Here is an 18289-nt window from a genome sequence, read left to right as displayed (position 1 = left end):
CCATGAAGAGATAGAGATATAATGGCTTGTTTTTCATTGATTAAAGGTGAGGTGTTTATCCACGTACAGGATGAGGATTGATAGCCAATCATATATTCTAAACTTAGCTAATTACCTAATCTATGGGATTTATTGTCAATCAAAATATTTACAATAGCTAGTGGGATAATTACATAATTAATACCTCTAATATCGCCATATATTTTTTGTCTGTTTATTTTTATGTCATTAATTCACTGAATTCAATATATATTTATATTTTACTAACAATAAATCTAAAATAAACTAAGCCCATGTTTGAACCAAATTTTTCGGACAAAAAAAATAAAAATTTGAACCGTTATCTCACGAGTCCAGCCACCTTTGTTGACCTGCTATTTCATGTGTAGAACCTAATCTCCTTTCCAACGGTCAATTTTTTTGTTATGATAATATGTAAAATATGACTCAAACAGGGGCTAAATATATCTACAGTAAATTTAATACCAACTAAATCAAAGTAAAATCGCAATAAACCAAAACATAGTTTTTTTCATTATTGTTCACCTTTTTTAGGCTAATGAAGATACAATAATGTTACAATACAAGTCTAATAAACTAGATATAAAGCCCAAAAAATATAATGATGTCCAATAAGACCTCGTGATCATCATATTTGAAAAAATGATACTGATTAGATAAAGAGAATAACCAACCATAATAATAAAGCAATTGTTTATAATATCTAAACATAACAATTACATAAGTTTACGTTTGTATAATGTTACGAAACACATTTTATTTCAAACTCTTACCTTAGTTTGCTCCAAAAAATATTATTAATTAGAAACTTTATTCGTCGCAAATATTATCACAAAAGGTCTAGGATCTCTTTGTCTCCGATTTGGTATAATGGACTTCAATTCAACTTTGAAGAGGTATGAAAAGTCTGAAAAAGATGTGTGTGATGTCGATGGCTCAAGACCATGTTGGGTGTCGATTGGAGTTCATCTAAATTCTGAAGAGGAAAAAGATTTTTGATAGATTATGTTAGTCTTGAGATTATTAGATATAAATTAGGATTATTGAATAATAATAATATATCTGTATTAGAAAAATAGAAATTGACAAAAATACTCATAAATGACAAAACTATTAAATTTTATATATTTGGATGAATTTTCAAAAAAAAATCATTTTTTTTCATTTTTTTATTTATATATATTTTTTCCCCGGTCCGATTTGATTTTAAATCGCAATTAAAATTCTTAAACCCAAACCTTGGTTAAAAACCATTTCGTTGACTGGGTCCATGTGGCACCAAATCGACAATTTCTAAATTGTCGATTTCGGTTCGACGATTTTTGCTTACAGCCATAAAATAAGGCAAGGCAAATGAGTTATGTATTAGTACACTAAGTATCATTAAATGAAATGTACAATTAAATGAACCATATAATTTCACATTTAATTGAAAATATTATATAATGACACATAGATAGCATTATTCTTCTTAATTTAGTGACACGATAAATTGCTCCATCATAAATAATTTCCATACGTCTGTTCTATTTTCTTCCGAAATGGAGTACATGTTAACAAAATATTGATGTTGTCATTATTATTTGAGTCGCATAATATTAAGTGTCTTCTTCACTACACATTTACACTATAAAATATTTTATACACAGACCAATAAAATTTCTTTATTTTTTAATCACGCATTCTCCAAAATATACTATTCAAAACTCTTTAATTTCTCAAATAATGGGAGACAAACATGCTAAATATTAATTATTTGATAAACATTCAAGGAAGGGGATGAGGAGGGTGCAACTACTAGGTGACATTTCATGACGCAGGTTGCCACATCTAGAAAGTCATAAGATGTATATGCAAGTCGGTTTGGTTTGATCATGTAAGAGATAAGGTTGATTTATGGCAAACCATCATCTTCCTTCATACTTCAAATTTTGTAAAATATTTCTTTATTGTTTAAGCTAAAAAAGTCTCCACCATTTGACTCTCTATTCTATTAATTTCATTAAAATTTTGATTAATGGTATACTAGACGTAAATTTTGTGCATATTTTAGGACGGGAAACAAGTTAAATTGAGCCCACGCTCGCCTGTAAAGCGAAGCGTGAGTCGAATTGCTTCAAGGAAGTTGGACTCAATTCGTCTCACGAACTCGCACTTTGGTGCGACGAGTCAAGCTAGTTCGCAGGTCAATTATTATTATTATTATTATTATTATTATTATTATTATTATTATTATTATTATTATTATTATTATTATTATTATTTTCCACAAACACGAACGTTTCACGAGTCAATGAGCAACTTGTACAAGTTTTTTACTGCTCGATTCACGCCCGTAGCTCGTCTCGGATGCAAGACAAGTCAGCTCGCAAGCTGCTCATCCCATTTCCCACCCTAGCCTGTATGTGGTTCTCTGTTTCACTTTTCTTCTTTATTTTTTGTATTCATCAATTGTTCATAAAATGGAACTCAACGAATCAAATAAATTGAAAATGTCCGCTACTATCTTGGACTTCGATTAGGCATTCCCCATCTAATTTTATAGTTCAAATCTTTGACAACACGAAAAATCGCTATCCAAACATGGCAAGTTGGTTTATAATTTTTCGAAGAGAGCAATGTATCCTCGACCTTTCATCATTAATGCTAGTAAGTCACTCGGGAGCAAAATTGCCTAGAGGTGTATTAAATTGTCATGCTGTCTTCACATGTCAAATATTAGTCAGCTAGATTTTGTTATTTGATGTCTTAAAATCTAAGTTAAAGGATATTTACAAGGGTTACGTGATGAATTAACGAAAATTTATATAACTATATTTATTAAGAATTGACTTGAAATTTCCCAAGGAGCTTAAAAACCCTAGATTATGTCACCCTCTATTTATAACACCCACAAGCCCTCCGGACTTCTGCTCTCTGCATTCTGTACTTTGTCACCTAGAAAACTGAAAACCATACTGAACATATAATACCAAAAAAAAAAAAATGAGGGGAAACTATTCTTCGAAGCAAATCAGTACTAAAAACGGTGGGGTGGAATTAGAAAAACTTGAAAACCTGAAAGAAAATAAAAAAACCCACCTCTCTGGTTCTTACGTTCGTACCCTTGTTAAAGAATTAACCTCTTCAAGAACCAAAGAAAATAAGAGTTCAGGTGTAGAAGTCAGTTCCTTTAGCAACCAAAATTCGGCCAAAAATGGTGAAGGATTCGATGAAAAGCCTAGAAAACAAGTGAGGAGAAGACTCCGCACTAGGCCTTATCAGGAGAGGCTTCTGAATATGGCTGAAGCAAGAAGAGAAATTGCCACTGCTCTTAAATTTCATAGAGCTGCCATGAAAAAAGCTCAAGAAATGGAAAATCAGCCATTAATGGAGTCTTCTCCTCAAGAAATTTCTTTAGAAAATGAGGCTAAATTGAATTTCACGAGAAACCAAAGAATTTATGCTACAAATTCTACTTCAAATTTCTCCTACTGTTCTTCAGGGCCTGATTATTCTTGGCCTGTTTCTCCAGTTCCACCACCACCACCAACAACTTTCCAAGAAAATATCAATATTTCACTGCCTAATCAAACCTTGGGACTGAACCTTAATTTTCAAGATTTCAACAACTTGGACGCCACCCCTTATTACATTACCACCACCCCTCCATCACTTTTTTCATCCTCTTCTGCATCTGCATCTTCTTCTTCTTCACCTCCACTCTCGGCCGCCGCCGCCACAACCTTTGAAACTCCACGCATGGCGCCGATGGTGGCGGAATCCGGCGTACCGGAAATGGAATTGGACTTGCATCCAGCAATGGATGATAAGGAGATGGCTGAGATCAGATCAATTGGAGAGAAACATCAAATGGTATGGAATGACACCATGAATTTGGTTACCTCTGCTTGGTGGTTCAAATTCTTGAAAGCTATGGAAATTTCTCCTGAACATAAAACAGACGATTATGGATTAGTGTCTCCATTTGGTGAAGTAATGGAATTTCCAGATTGCTTGAATGATTCTTGTTCTTACGATTACTTGCAGGATTCTGATTTGCCATGGTAAGAATTATTATTTTTATTTTTTAATGCTTGTGGAGAATTATATATTTTTTCATTTGTTGTAAAAGATGTTTTCTGTTTTTTAATTTCTTTTTATTTTTTTATTGATGAGAATGAACAGAACTTTTGTTACCTTAATTTTTAATTCTTTCATCCTACATTTTCTTTAAGAATATTTCTCTTTTTAATTAAACTATCTCGGCCGAATGTAAAAAAAGTCAATGAAGAGCTAGATTTATATATTTAAATTTAGTCATCAATGTACTATTTCACATGTAGGTTATACTTATTTTTATTGAAGAATTGATGCAGTGCAATTTTAAAAAATAAGTGAAGTTGAGATTCAAATGTAATTCCCTTGTTTATTTCGATACATTTATTAATTTAAATTAAATGTAGTCTATAATTCATTGTTTGGTTGGGAGGAGATGTTATACATATGGCATGGCGACAATCAAATAAAGTCCACGAAAATATTTCCCATTATATTTTGAAGGGAAAATTTCATAAATAAAAGATTAAGTATGGTAGATTTCAAAATTAAGAAAACAAGTTTCAAACTTCAAAAATCAGATTTTTATTAAAATATATATATATGATTTAATTAATTAATTAATTAATTAATTTATTAATTAAATATATTTAGATCACATATCTATACAATTTGGTCACAAATTAATAATTTAATTAGTCACTTATTATTTTTTGGTCACAAATCAGAAATTTTATATCACAAATTATTTTACGATCACAATTCAAAAATTTCGTAGGTCACAATTTGTTCATCGGTCACAAATCAAAAAATGAATTAGTCATAGATTAATTTTTAGTCACAACTTATCAAATTATTGGTCACAACTTATTTTTCGGTCACAAATCAAAAATTTTATAGGTCACATATTATTTTTTAATCACAAATAAGAAAATTTATAGGTCACAAATCACAAATATTATAGGCCACAAATTATTAATATTTTAGGTCACACATTATTTCTTGGTCACAATTTAACTTTTTCATTGGTCGCATATTGTTTATTGATCATAGATTAACCAATTCACTGGTCATAATCAACCGAATAATCTGTAACCATCACCAACACCTTCGACCACCACTTTAACGCTGCCTCCAATAGCATCACCACCACCGTCACTGCCAAAACCACCACCACATTGGTCACAAATTAACCAATTTATTGGTCACAACTTTTAGTCAACCAATAAAATCGTCACATACACCTACACCCCCATCCCACCACTCCAAAGCACCGCACTACCACCAACCACCACCAGCGACGTTGTCCACCGCCACCACCGTCAATATAACACCAACATAACACCAACAACACTCACGCCCATCCCACCACTCCAAAGCACCGTATTACTGCCAACAACCACCAACGACACTGCCCACCATCACCACCATTGATATCACCACCACTACAAACACCAACGGTAAAGCCACCACCACCGCGATGAGCGTCGCATCTGTGACCAATACATAGTGGCACTGAAACTACCTACTCTGACAACACCACCATCGTCGTCATCTCTAGATCCACCACCACGAAATAACCCCCACCCTTATCACTTCACAACAATGACACCACCATGCTGTTGCCACCATCACACACAGCACACTGCGCCCCTTCCTGCACAGTTCACACACACCCCCACACCACACACATACCACCGCCCCATCCTACACGCTCGAATCAAGGCCGAAAATTTTGATTTCAAATTGAAGGCATAAAAAATCTTCCTGAATCACAAGTATTTTCAATTCTCAATCCACCTTAAGCTCCATCCATTTCTTATCAACATCAGACCTGAAACCAAAATCCTCAATTCCATTGAAATTGAAAGAATGATTATCTCTTGCTACTGGTTCCTAGTGTAGTTTCAGAATGACACCACCCCGCTGCGGTGGTGGTGGTTTGGTGGACACCGCGCCGAATACCAACACCACAAAGGATCTTCGTTGTTAGGCTTTGCTCGTCGCCTCTCTGCATGCTACCACCATCAAATGAGGTGGGTCGAAGCTGGTGTGGGAAGAATTGGGATGCCAAAACAGTGAGAGTGGTGTAGATAGAGAGGGTGAGAGAGAGAGAGTGCGTGTGTGAGAGAGATAGAGAGGGAGGAGAGTGATAATTGAATTTTAGGATTTGGGATGAGTGTATATTTAATTTTGTAATACAATTATTAATATTTCAAATTTATTAATTAATTAAAAAAATCTGATTTTTGAAATAGTAAACTTATTCTATGATTTATGAAATGAGATCTCTAAATATATTAGAATCCGTAATTTCCACTATTTTGAATTATGCATAAGTTGATATTTTGTTTAGAAAAATAATTCTATTATCATATATTCTAGACTACTATTTAATTAATTTTTCATTGTAGAAATAGATCGTATATTTTATATTTTTTGCTTTGAAACAAAATTATAATTACACCTAAAAAGGATCTTTCTCAATTAAAAAATAATTGAAATGCGTATTGATCTCTAAAATGTTATAGAAAGACCAAAATCCAATAATTGCAATTACTCGACATGCTATTTTTGTAATTACTTCTTCCCTTTTCCCTGATTATACAAACAACTATTTATATCTTTCTTGTCAATGATGCGGCATGGAGATTGAGGAAATTGAAGGAATGGATGGGGACTGGTTAGCCTGAGATTTTATTATTATTATTATTTATTTTTTTTCTATATGAAATCTTTGGTTTTCCCTTCTATCGACCTTGGATAGGGGCCCCACAATTTTCTTTTTCTTTTATAATTTTTCCCTTTTCTACCAAAAAGACTTGCTTGTGGTAATGAACATGCAAAGCAAAATAACAGATGTGAAGAGGAAATAATTAAATTCCTCCTCTCCTATTTTAGAGAATTTTACAAATTTAGACTTTATTAAACCTATGTTATTTCCTTGCTGTTACTTGCTATTTGCAGTTGCCCATTTTGCCCCCAAAAAAGGACTGTTGGAGTTTACTCAAAATTTTGTTGAGAATAATTTAGGCCCGTTTGGTAGGGATTTTTTGCCCCAAAAAATTGATTTTTTGACCGTTATTTTACTATTCAAGTCGTAATTTTTGACTTCTTCTCTCACATGTGGACCTCACTTTTTTTCTAACGGTCAAAAAATCAATTCTTAAAAAATCCCTACCAAACGAGCCCTTAATGTCTATATTTATTTAAATTTTGTCGTACATTTAGATAGACTATACCCTATCCCTATGCATATTCTCATCTCGAAGATGTCCCCACATTCTCTCTCTCTTTTTTCTTCAATTGTTGTTTATATCATGTGTACTATTTGTTGAACTAGTCATTATTGAACGTGTGTTACACATTATTCTAAAATATTTTATAAGCAGGGGCGGATTTAAGGCAACCCAGCCCAGTCCCCTCTCCAGCCCACTTAATGATTTTTTTTTTTTATTACACATGTTAGTCCAGCTTTTTAGTAATTTTTTTTTGAGTAAAAACAATTTTTTTACATGTTAGTCCAACTTTTTTTTAAGTAAAAATAATTTTTTTTTTGTGTAAATAATATGTGAACTAAAACATATAAGCCTATGACTAAAGTTGTAATCATGACTCATAATTTGTTTTGTTACGACCAATTAATTTGATAATTTATTAAGTTGTGATCTACAAAATTTATAACTAAAAAATAATACATGATCTATTAATTTGATAATTTGTAATTAATAAATAAGTTGTGACCTCTAAAATTTGTGATTTGTGATCAAAAAATAATACGTGATATACTAATCTGTTAACTTGTGATAGATAAATAACTCGTGATCTATAAAATTTGTGATTTGTAGCTGTGATGTTTTGTGATTGTGACTAATATGTAATTGTGATCGTGAATTGTATAATATTGTGATCTTAATATATTTAATTTATAAAATTTATTTAATCATTTAAATTTAATTATGACCTAATTTTTGAAATTTTGAAACAAATTTTTTAATTTTGAAATTATATCTTTCAAACACCTTAAAGTCCCGTTTGATACCCATTTTTGTAAAAATAAGAATGAAAAACTTAGTCGTTATGTGACCCACACAAGAAATAGAAAGTCAAATATGACGGTTTGATGTGATGAGTAACAATCATACTTTCATTTTTGTGGCCAAAGAATGGAAATCAAGCGGTGACTAAATATGTATTGTTCCCATTAAAATTAAGTTTTGCCTATTCAAATTAGGCATGACATAAAACCATTGAAAAAATATTTATTTTCTATAAGAATCTTTATAAATTTTCCTTTGTTATTTATATTGCAAATAAATTACTATTAAGGTCCGTATATTAGTTACCATAGAATTGTAGGAAAAGCTACTGATGGTATCCAACTTTGCCCCGATTGTTAATCGAGGAAGGAGACTAGAAATATGATTCATGCACCTAATGATCATATTCATTTCAAGTTTTATATTTTAAATCGCATTTTCAAAATAAAAAATTATTAAATTTTAAATAAATAAGTCAACGGGGATTTTTTTAAATACATGCCCTCGTCTCGACTCACAAAAATCTCCGACGAGACGGGAATGGAGAGGGCCACCTTTGTTCGACCCACTCAACCCCACCTTGCATGTTGCTATCTCTGAGAAAAGTTGACAACATGAACAGAGAAAAAAAATGAAAAATAAAGTCTAAAAAAATCTCACTACACAAATATTGGGATGGAAATTTCATGTCCCATTGAAGAAACATGGCCCTATATAGACACTCATTACTTTGTTGACCTGAAAATTTTGCAAGATCTTTCTATAAATCGAGTTCTTACTACATCCCCATCAACTTGTATATTACCTATATACGCTAGGACTCTGTTAAACATCAAGATCACAATTTCGAGAAAAAAGATTGACAATAATTGATATTCCGGCTAAACGCTATAAAACAACGACGGTAAAATATGGATATTTATAGGTGAGTTTCCTGAATTAGGGGTCATGCCTTCTGTTGGTTGGGGATTGGTGTTATGCATCGTTTTCCTCCTTCATTGAATTACTCATTTTGAGATTTTTTCTCTAGATCCTCCTTGTTCACTAAAGATTTCTGTATGAAATGTTAATGAGTTATAAAGCTGTTTCATTACGAAATAGATTCATTGACCGCACATTCCAAGCATTCAAATCACCGTAACATAGAAACTAGTTATTCAAAGAGAAATAATAATAATGTTATTCATAATGAGGACTACTGATAGTCATCCTATGTGACATATATCTAATTTCTTAGTTTTTTAAACAATAATGCTCACTACGAATGATTGAGTGATTAGATATATGTCACATAGTCATGGCCATCCATAATTTTCATTATAAATAGCATTACTACAACAACAACAACAACAATAACAAAAAAAAAAAAGGAAGAAGAAGAAAAAGCCTTTCCATTTGGCCTCATTTGTCATCCCTATAGGAGTTATCTAACTTTACCTAGACTTGTACGAAGTTTGACAAAAGGCGAAGCTTGGTGAAAACACACAATTCATGCTAAGGACATCTCCAACCCGACACCAAAATTTACAACAAATCAAAATTCATCTCCAACCATTACACAAAAAAATGAACAGTGTTTTATTATTTTATTCATTTTTTTCAAATTTTTACAATGTATTTATTTAAAAAATTTATTTATTTATTTATTTTTTTGTAACTTTATAAATTGCTAAATTATAACTACGTTAAATTAACAAATATATTGAATTATTATTGATTACTAAATTATTCACATGTTTTATATATTATGTTAAATTGACGAAAATAATTGATTATATTATTAATTTATTATAAACAATTACGTTAAATTTACGAAAATAATTACTAAATTAAAAAATTCTTAATTATTATTGATTATATTATTAAAAATAATAAATTTTAATAATATAATTAATGATGTTGTTGTTATTATCATTGTCATTATTATTATAGAACTAAAATGATACAAATACTTTTAACCATTATCTTTAAAAAATGAAAGAAGTGACAAAACGAACATTGCACCAAATACTGTTCATGTTGCACCATTTTGCACCAAAATAGTGTAATGATTGAAGGGACGTTTGCACTGACAAGAAGAGAGAAAGTGAGTAAAGCATGTGATTGGTGACACCCCAAAGAGCGAATAATCCTTTGGTTTTCGCGGGTATCGCCATTTGTTAGCAGTCTTAATAAATGATTGATTACAAAAGGATTATTTTTTTAGTGAACATGCCACAACTTCCTCCAAACTGAAACATTTTGGAGCTACAAAGATAGTTATTAAATTGTTAACACCGCATTTAGGGAAAGCCTTCACTTTTGATTGATGAAAAATTTTGATCAGTTAATATACATTTTATAACATTTTCTGGTTTTTATGGCAATCGTCGAAAAACAATTTTTATTTTATTCCTCCAAATAGAACATGGCCATAGGGTGGTGGATCAAACGATCACAAGACACATGACCAAGCCGACAATGTTCAATTTAGCGCAAAAGAGTGCCCATTCAAGATGCCCTAAGGCCATGCGAATTGCGTATACCATTGAAAAACGCAAAATCAATTAATCAAACTGCTTCATTATAGCCTAGCGAAGCATGTGGGAAGCATACGAGGCCAGCCTACTTGGCCTTTGCGTTCCATGTGGCGTTTAAGTGGATTCATGTAGATTGTGTAAGACCTTGATTTGGCTCCATTATAATGTGTTTTTGAAAAAAATAGAGTCAAAAATAGAAGCTTAGCCTCATCACTATCAAGATATCTAGAAAAGTGTCCCACTTACTGTTGTCCTTTTCTTGGCTCATTACGATTAATTACATAATTATCTCTTTTGTACTTTTTTTTCTATTGTTCACTTTCAACAAAAGATAAATTATTATTGTAGTCCATTTATTGGTTACATTGTTGCCGGAAAAGTTGACACAATGGATAAAAATAAAAAAATAATGAGAATATTATATATAAAAATGCTGAATTCAGTGACAAAATGTTCCATTAGACCATTACCCATCTATTGAGAAACCGGACCGAAAATTAAACGTAACCCTATTTCAATTTTCTTAGTCTATTTTACTATTTTAAATTAAAATTATATTTAAAATATATAAACGAGAAGAGAGATAAAAAATATAATTTCGTCCTACTTGCCCACCCGGTTACTACTGTGCAAGACTATGATGATCGATCATACTGTCTCTCTCCAAATTTTGAAAAAGAAATGCTGATCATCAATCAACGTAATTCTCGGAGATATTAATAGCAAAAAATCTGTCATTGATTACCCATCTTCTTCCAGAACCGCTGAAGAAACCTAAACGCCATTAACACTTTGTGACTTCCTTGTCCAATAGCAGAATCTGTCGAAGAGTGGAAATTCGTCCGCCGGAAAATTACAATTGTCAGCCAAATTTGGAATTAACAGCCAGAATAAGGTAACGTGACCTCCAATTTTGCGTCCATTATATTGTTGTTTCTAAAAATCTCTAATTACCCGGTCCAAACCCTTCATTTCTCTCTCATTATCATCTTCAATTGCAAAATCCAGTAGCCGTTCGGACTTTTCTGCCTCGCCTACCTACTTTAGAAGTCTGGTAATTTTCTTTTTTGTTGTTGAAATATTACATTGGTATTTTTATACATTTTGCAATTATTTTTATTTTTATTTTTTTTTATGTTTAAACATTATATCTCCCGTAAAATTCTGCTCCCTTTATAAGTTAAATAGTTTTTGGGTGTTAGTAAATAATTTTGTTTGAACTATTTTCTTTAGTTTATTCGTCTTCAACAAAACTTTTTAAAAAAATTTCCATTTTTCTTTATTGGGAGGAGGGGTTTTAAAAAACAAGTTAAGTTCCTTGGTTTGACTTTAATTTGACTTTGATTGAAAGTTGAAGTTCAAAATTGAATCAGTAATGCAAATTAACGTTAATTTGACTTAGCATCATAGAATGCGTCAATTTTTTGCATTTCTTCATCACATTTGTCATCCTTGACATTATTTGATTAGGTTATTGGAGCAGTGTGTCATACATTTTAATAATGTCACATACTGGTTGGTTGTTTTTGTTTTGTTCATTTTGAAAAGGTGACATACTTTTTGTTATTATTATTATTTTTTTGTTGGGATTGTTCTGATGCCAACTTCATGTTAAATGCTCGAGTTAGAGAGACTGCTTTTGCATTCTATCCTAGGGACCTTATCACTGACTCAATGCATCGTATTTTTATTCTCGGCTGAATTTTTTACCCTTCAAAATGGCTCATTACAAGTCTTGGACCAAAAGCTAGGTTTGTTGATTCAATCACCTTTATAAAAGCTGCTTTCTTAACCTAATGGTGATGGGGCTCCTCCTGAAGTGGTTAGTGACTTGATGACTAGCTTGCTTGATTGAGGAAGATGTCGTTTAGCGACCGAATTTTAGATACATATTTTAACTCATTAGAGGCCTGGGAAACAAAGAGAAAATGTGTAGGAGTGAGTAATTTGATGTTCTTTGACTCGACAATTAATTCATGACTTTTTTCTGTTAGTCTAAAATTGCACCCCGTTACTTTTTATTAGAAAGTAATGTAGTTTTTGTTATTGCAACCTTGTTTTCAATGGCTAATATGAATTCAACTCGTTATTCTGTTAGGGTCCATTTGATTGCAAAGATAAAATTTGAATGGAAAGAAAACGAATTACAGGAAATTGAGTTGTCTAGAAATTGTTTTATTGAGAATTGTCAATTAATAGTATTTTATTAGTATAATTTTACACCTCAAAAATGTTAAAATAAAAGTGTCTTTTGGTGTTCGTTTGACTTTGGTTTTCATGAAAATTATCAATTTAATGGATATCCACTTCTACATTTGTTTCTAAAATTTGTTTCCATTACCAAAAAAATAAAAAAAAAATCCAAAAATCATCTATATTTTGGTGTTCGTTTGGTTTTGTTTTATATGAAAATTGTCAATTTAAAGGATATTCTCTTTTATAATTGTTCCTAGAATTTGTTTCCATTGTAAAAAAAAAAATATATATATATATATATTTGCATGGAAAATCAATTTCAAGTGAATTCCTCAAAACCAAGGAAAAGCTGGTCACGTGAGGGCAAAGCTAGAAAACCAATTACTTGGAGAATTTGACAAATCAAACACTCAAAAACGTGGAAAATGGAATTTCATTTCCAAGTTCCATGGATAAAAAGGCCTATCAAACAGGCCCTTAGTTTTTTTTATAGAAAAGCTGCATACTGTTGGCTGTTCAACTTTTGTTATGTTCTGGTGGCTGGAAATTGGAGTATGCATTAAAGCCTCTGTTCGTGTTTCAAATTTTTACTGGAAGGTTACTTTTCAAAATCAAAACTTAATTTTAACCACAAATGTCATAGGATCCATAAGTACTGCCTGCCTGTTCACCACACATAAAGTAAAAGTAACTTTTTAGTAAGAAAAAAAGAAAAAAGAAACCTTAACAGAGGCAAAATTCACAATTTTTTTAAACTTTTCAATAAAATTGCACAATCTGTGTGTTATTGTACCATTAAACTTCACAATATTTGTTTTTATCATGAGAAACTACCGTTATAATGATGATATTTACTATATTAATACCATTTTTAGCTCTGATATTTGCAGATGGAGTACGTTAATGTCTTCCTCTACTATGGTGGCAAATGGGATGAACTCAACAACTACAATGATTATTCAGTTTCTGGAATTCTGGTCCCAATGGAATGCACGTATAGCAAACTTGTTGAGATGATAGTGGAAGAGTTGAATTGGGATCCAACAAAAGATGCAGTTTCACTACAATATCAAGTTAACAAAAACATGCCTCCCATTAAGATTTACAACGACCACTCTATCTCATTTTATTTAGAGCTCAAGAAAAAGGACCAAGACGTCACAAAGTATCCATTATGCGTTGATGTTGGACCAGTATCACAAGGTAACATATTTTTTGAGAGTTATGTTGATTGCTTTTGCATTCTTCTCTTGTTGTCACTGCATTATTTTTTTTTTCATTCTCCGCTGATTTTTTCCGGCCTTCAATTAATGTTGATGTTTTTTCGACTGAACAATTAATTTAGAATTGTTTTTGTGCTTTAATAAAATTTCACCTGGTTACTTTATATTAGAAAATAACCTACTTTAATATTATTGCACACTTGTTTTCATTTTTCAATGGCTAGTAGGAATTGCAGCTTGTTACTTGTTAGTTTTTTCAGAGAGGTCACATACTGTTGCTTGTTTATTTTGCCCCCATTTGGTGGGGATTAAAATCAGATTTTTAGTGTATTTTAATAGAAGTTGAGGAAGTGAAAAGTTGTGAAGTCCATAAAATATGTGGTTGAAATGAATTGTTGACTTTGACTTAGACTAAAATCTAGATTTTAATCGGTACCAAACAGAGGCTTTATTGTTTTTTATTTTATTTTATTTTATTTTTTTGGCTGGATATCTAGGGTGCATTAAAATTCAAACCTTTTTTGCAACAATCTGTGTTACTTTACCATAAAACTTTGCAATTTTTATATCTTTTCATTAGAATGTACTGTTATTTTGGTTATATTAAATATTAAGAATAATGATACCTTTTGATATCTCTGATTGCAGATATGGAGCACATTAGTGTTCTGGTCTACTATGGTGGCAAATGGGATCGATTCAACAACTACAGTGATTATTCAGCTACTGGAATTCTGTTTCCAAGGGAATGCACATACATCAAATTTGTTGAGATGATAGTGAGAGATAAATTGGGGCACAACAAGAGATGCAATAAAAATACAGTATCAAGTTAACAAAAGCATGCCTCTCATGAGGATTTCCAACAACAACTCCGTCTCATTTTATTTAGAACTCAAGAAAAAGGACCGAGATGTCAGAAAGTTTCCATTATGCGTTGACGTATCACATGGTAATGGAACCGAAACATTTCAAGACACGTCACTTTCGCAAGATGCCTCTGTTGAACGAGGTAATAAGATGCAGCTTCAGTGTTGCGGGAGAAATTGTTCAGAGACTTCATCACCTCAAAGGCTACCAACAATTGAGGATGTTGATTCTGAATGTTCAGTGTAACAGAACTGAAACATTACAAGACATATCACTTTCGCAAGATGCTTTTGTTAAAGGAGGTAATATAATGCAGCTACAGCGTCGTAAAAGACTTTGTTTGGAGATTTCATCACCTATAAGGCCACTAACGATTGAGGAGATGGCTGCCGAGATTTGTGATAGCATACCGGAACCTGAAGAAATGAATGACGAGACAGAAACTAATGTGATTTCACATCCTACTATTGACGGGATTGCAAAAAATCGAATTTACCAAACTAAGGAATTGTTAAAGACAAGTATTGCCTTGTATGCAATACAGAACCGATTTCAATTCAAGGTGTATCGGTCTGACAGGAAGGAGTATGTGCTGAAATGTCTTGATGATAAATGCACCTGGTCTTTTAGAGCTTCGAGAATCGGAGAAATGGACAAGTTCAAAATAAGATACATGAAAAATAGTCACACGTGCAAGTTGGATGTCGTGTTGAGACATCATCGCCAAGCAACAAGTTCGTTTGTGGCTAGTTGCATCAAGTACAACTATCTCTCCCCAAAGACCATATACACTCCCGGAGACATTATGAAAGATATGATGAATACATATGGAGTGTGGATGAGTTATGAGAAAGCTTGGAGGGCTCGAGAGCAGGCATTGCTTAAGAACAGGGCAGTGTTAGCTCCAACGCCAAAGAGAAGACCCGGAAGGCCTAAGGGAAAAGGAATACCATCAGCAGAAGGGAAAGAGCAAATTACAAGGTGTGGACGATGCGGGGAATTTGGCCACAATCGAAGAAGCTGCAAAACTTCTTCGCCAATAAAATCAAAGTCAGACAGGAAAAGAAAGTCACCAGATTCTCTGACGTGGGAGGTAACATATCCAATATATATTTAGATTGAATGCACAGGTTATTTGGGACTTGTAGTAATTTCGATGCAAATTACTGGGAACAATGGCAATTTACTTTGTGTTGTGTTGACAGGACAATCAAGAGAAAAACTGCAGTGATCGAAATTGCTCTGGAGTTGATGAGACAGAGCAGATATTGTAGTGTATTTGCTTTTACGTACTTGGTGAATTAAAGCGACAAAATAAACACTTAAGAGTACGTTTAATTGTCAATATTTTTTATGAAAAATGTCATTTTCCATCCAAAATCCTACCTTTGTGATGTTTGATTGATATTCTTCTATGAAAAATATTTTGCATATTTTACTTGAAAAAGAGGAAAATATTTTCTTCTGGGGAGTAGGTTTTTATTTTTCGGGTAATTCACTCTCTCTTTCTCTCTCATCCACTCCCTCTCTCTCCTATCCATTTATCAATAAAAATAGACAAATATAATATTTTTCAGATTGAAAATAAAATCAATCAAGCACATTTAATTAACAATTTTTGTGCAATAATTTCTAAGCAATTCAATTATCTAGAATTTATTTTTTTTCATGTAAATTTGTTACTTGCAATCAAATACAGCTTTATTAAATTATCGAGGTAGTCACTTTCATGTGTTAATTGTTGATTTATTTAATTTTTAGGTCTTAACTACGGCATAAGAATCTGGCTAAATAACAGTATTCTACCAAGAACTGTATTGTTGCATTTTCATCGCAACTTTTGCTTATTATTTAATTTTTACAATAATGTAGCCTACCGAAGTATTAAAAATGCCCGTCTTTTAATTCTATCATTTTTATTAAATCCTAATTCCTCCTCGTGGTTTGGTTAGGACTCATTAGTTAAATCTTTTATTGAACTTTTTTTTTTTAAGTACTCTCTCTCTCTCTCTCTCTCTCTCTCTCTCTCTCTCTCTATATATATATATATATATAATTCTTTGTGCCTTCTTTTCTCTGTTCGCTAGTACTTTGTGTGATAAATCATCATGACATCCCATTATAGTTAGGGAGATAGGGGTGAATACGGTTCGATTTTGACGGTTTGAAACAAATATTCAACCTAATCTTTTAATGAGGTTCAAAAAAATTTCAGACCACTTCAATTTCTACGCTAAACCAATCCAAATCATTTTTTACGATTTGGTTCAATTTAAAACCACAGTTTAACATAGAAAAAATTAATATATATCAAATAAGCTAAATCAGAAATATTAGTCTATAATTCTACTTTAAAATATAAATTGTATCATTCAAAAAATTACAAATCAAAGTTATATAATTACTAATAATTATAATGCAAAAATATGGTATAAATATTTTAAACTCTTAATCGATACTAATGTTGTTCATCTGCAATTGTAATACACAATTCATTATCTTTGTAAATAGAAAAATATAGTACATGAATTCATTGATTATAGTTAAATGATATAAAATAACTAATAAAAGAAAATAAATAAATAAAAATCAAATACAATAATACTTAACTACTATGATTTTTTGTAAATCATCCAATGCTTCTACTCCATCCAAATATTGGCGAATTACTTTAAGGAGACTCAACAATTATTAGAACAAAACAACACAACTACCCATAAAAAAATATATATATATATAATTATTGAAAAATAAAAAAATTGAATAATCTGACTTGACTTCAAGCAAAATTTGAGAAAATTATTAGAAAGGAATAAAACGTGAAAATTAAAATTAAAATCTAAATTTAATTGTTATTCAACATTTTACCCAATTTGAGAGTTTTACATTCACAATTGTGATAAATAATGAGTATTTGACTATCTGGATATGATTTAGTTAATTAATTGAGATGTATAGTTATCGAATTAAATTTAATTGAATTATGTCTAATATGAATGTATCTTTTTAATTGAAATGTGTTACATTTTAATAGGGTTAATTAAAATTTAAACAAATTTATCTTCAATTTTTATTTCTTTATTTATTCATTATTTTTTTTAAAAAAATTTTGTAAACAGCTTAACAATTTGTAAAAATTAAAACTTAAACCAAACCACTTCAAAGTAGTTTGATTTGATTCAAAACCAAAATATTGACTGATTCACTTGGAACCAAATCAATGATTTCAAAAAAATGATTCCGATTCAATTTTGCGGTTTGACGGTTTCGTTGCCCTACTTATAAATGAGTCCAATCCAACAAAGGTATACAAGCAAACCGGCCAATAGCATGACTGTTCAAGTCATTTGGGTCTAAGTTGCCTAACACATTTGACACATCT

The 18289-nt window shown here is 31.5% G+C and overlaps 2 protein-coding genes across 3 annotated transcripts; both read left to right on the top strand.

Moving 5' to 3' along the window:
- The first annotated feature begins 3006 nt into the window (after positions 1-3006).
- LOC111382504 lies at positions 3007-4071 on the top strand. Its single transcript, XM_023006505.1, has 2 exons — positions 3007-3338; positions 3447-4071. Exons 1-2 carry the CDS (start codon positions 3007-3009, stop codon positions 4069-4071), a joined length of 957 nt encoding a protein of 318 aa, XP_022862273.1.
- A 7162-nt stretch (positions 4072-11233) lies between these two features.
- On the top strand, positions 11234-16317 carry LOC111382498. Of its 2 annotated transcripts, none has more exons than XM_023006497.1 (4): positions 11234-11513; positions 13705-14017; positions 14686-16000; positions 16113-16317. In XM_023006497.1, exons 3-4 carry the CDS (start codon positions 14951-14953, stop codon positions 16179-16181), a joined length of 1119 nt encoding a protein of 372 aa, XP_022862265.1. In that variant the 5' UTR covers positions 11234-11513; positions 13705-14017; positions 14686-14950; the 3' UTR covers positions 16182-16317. The 2 variants fall into 2 exon arrangements, with proteins under 2 accessions (XP_022862265.1, XP_022862266.1); XM_023006498.1 differs by lacking the exon at positions 11234-11513 and adding an exon at positions 11544-11672.
- The last annotated feature ends 1972 nt before the right edge of the window (positions 16318-18289 follow it).

The sequence above is a fragment of the Olea europaea genome, unplaced genomic scaffold, assembly GCF_002742605.1.
Source record: "Olea europaea var. sylvestris unplaced genomic scaffold, O_europaea_v1 scaffold2512, whole genome shotgun sequence".
Classification (NCBI taxonomy): Eukaryota; Viridiplantae; Streptophyta; class Magnoliopsida; order Lamiales; family Oleaceae; genus Olea; species Olea europaea.
This window is presented reverse-complemented; position numbering and strand designations above follow the sequence as displayed.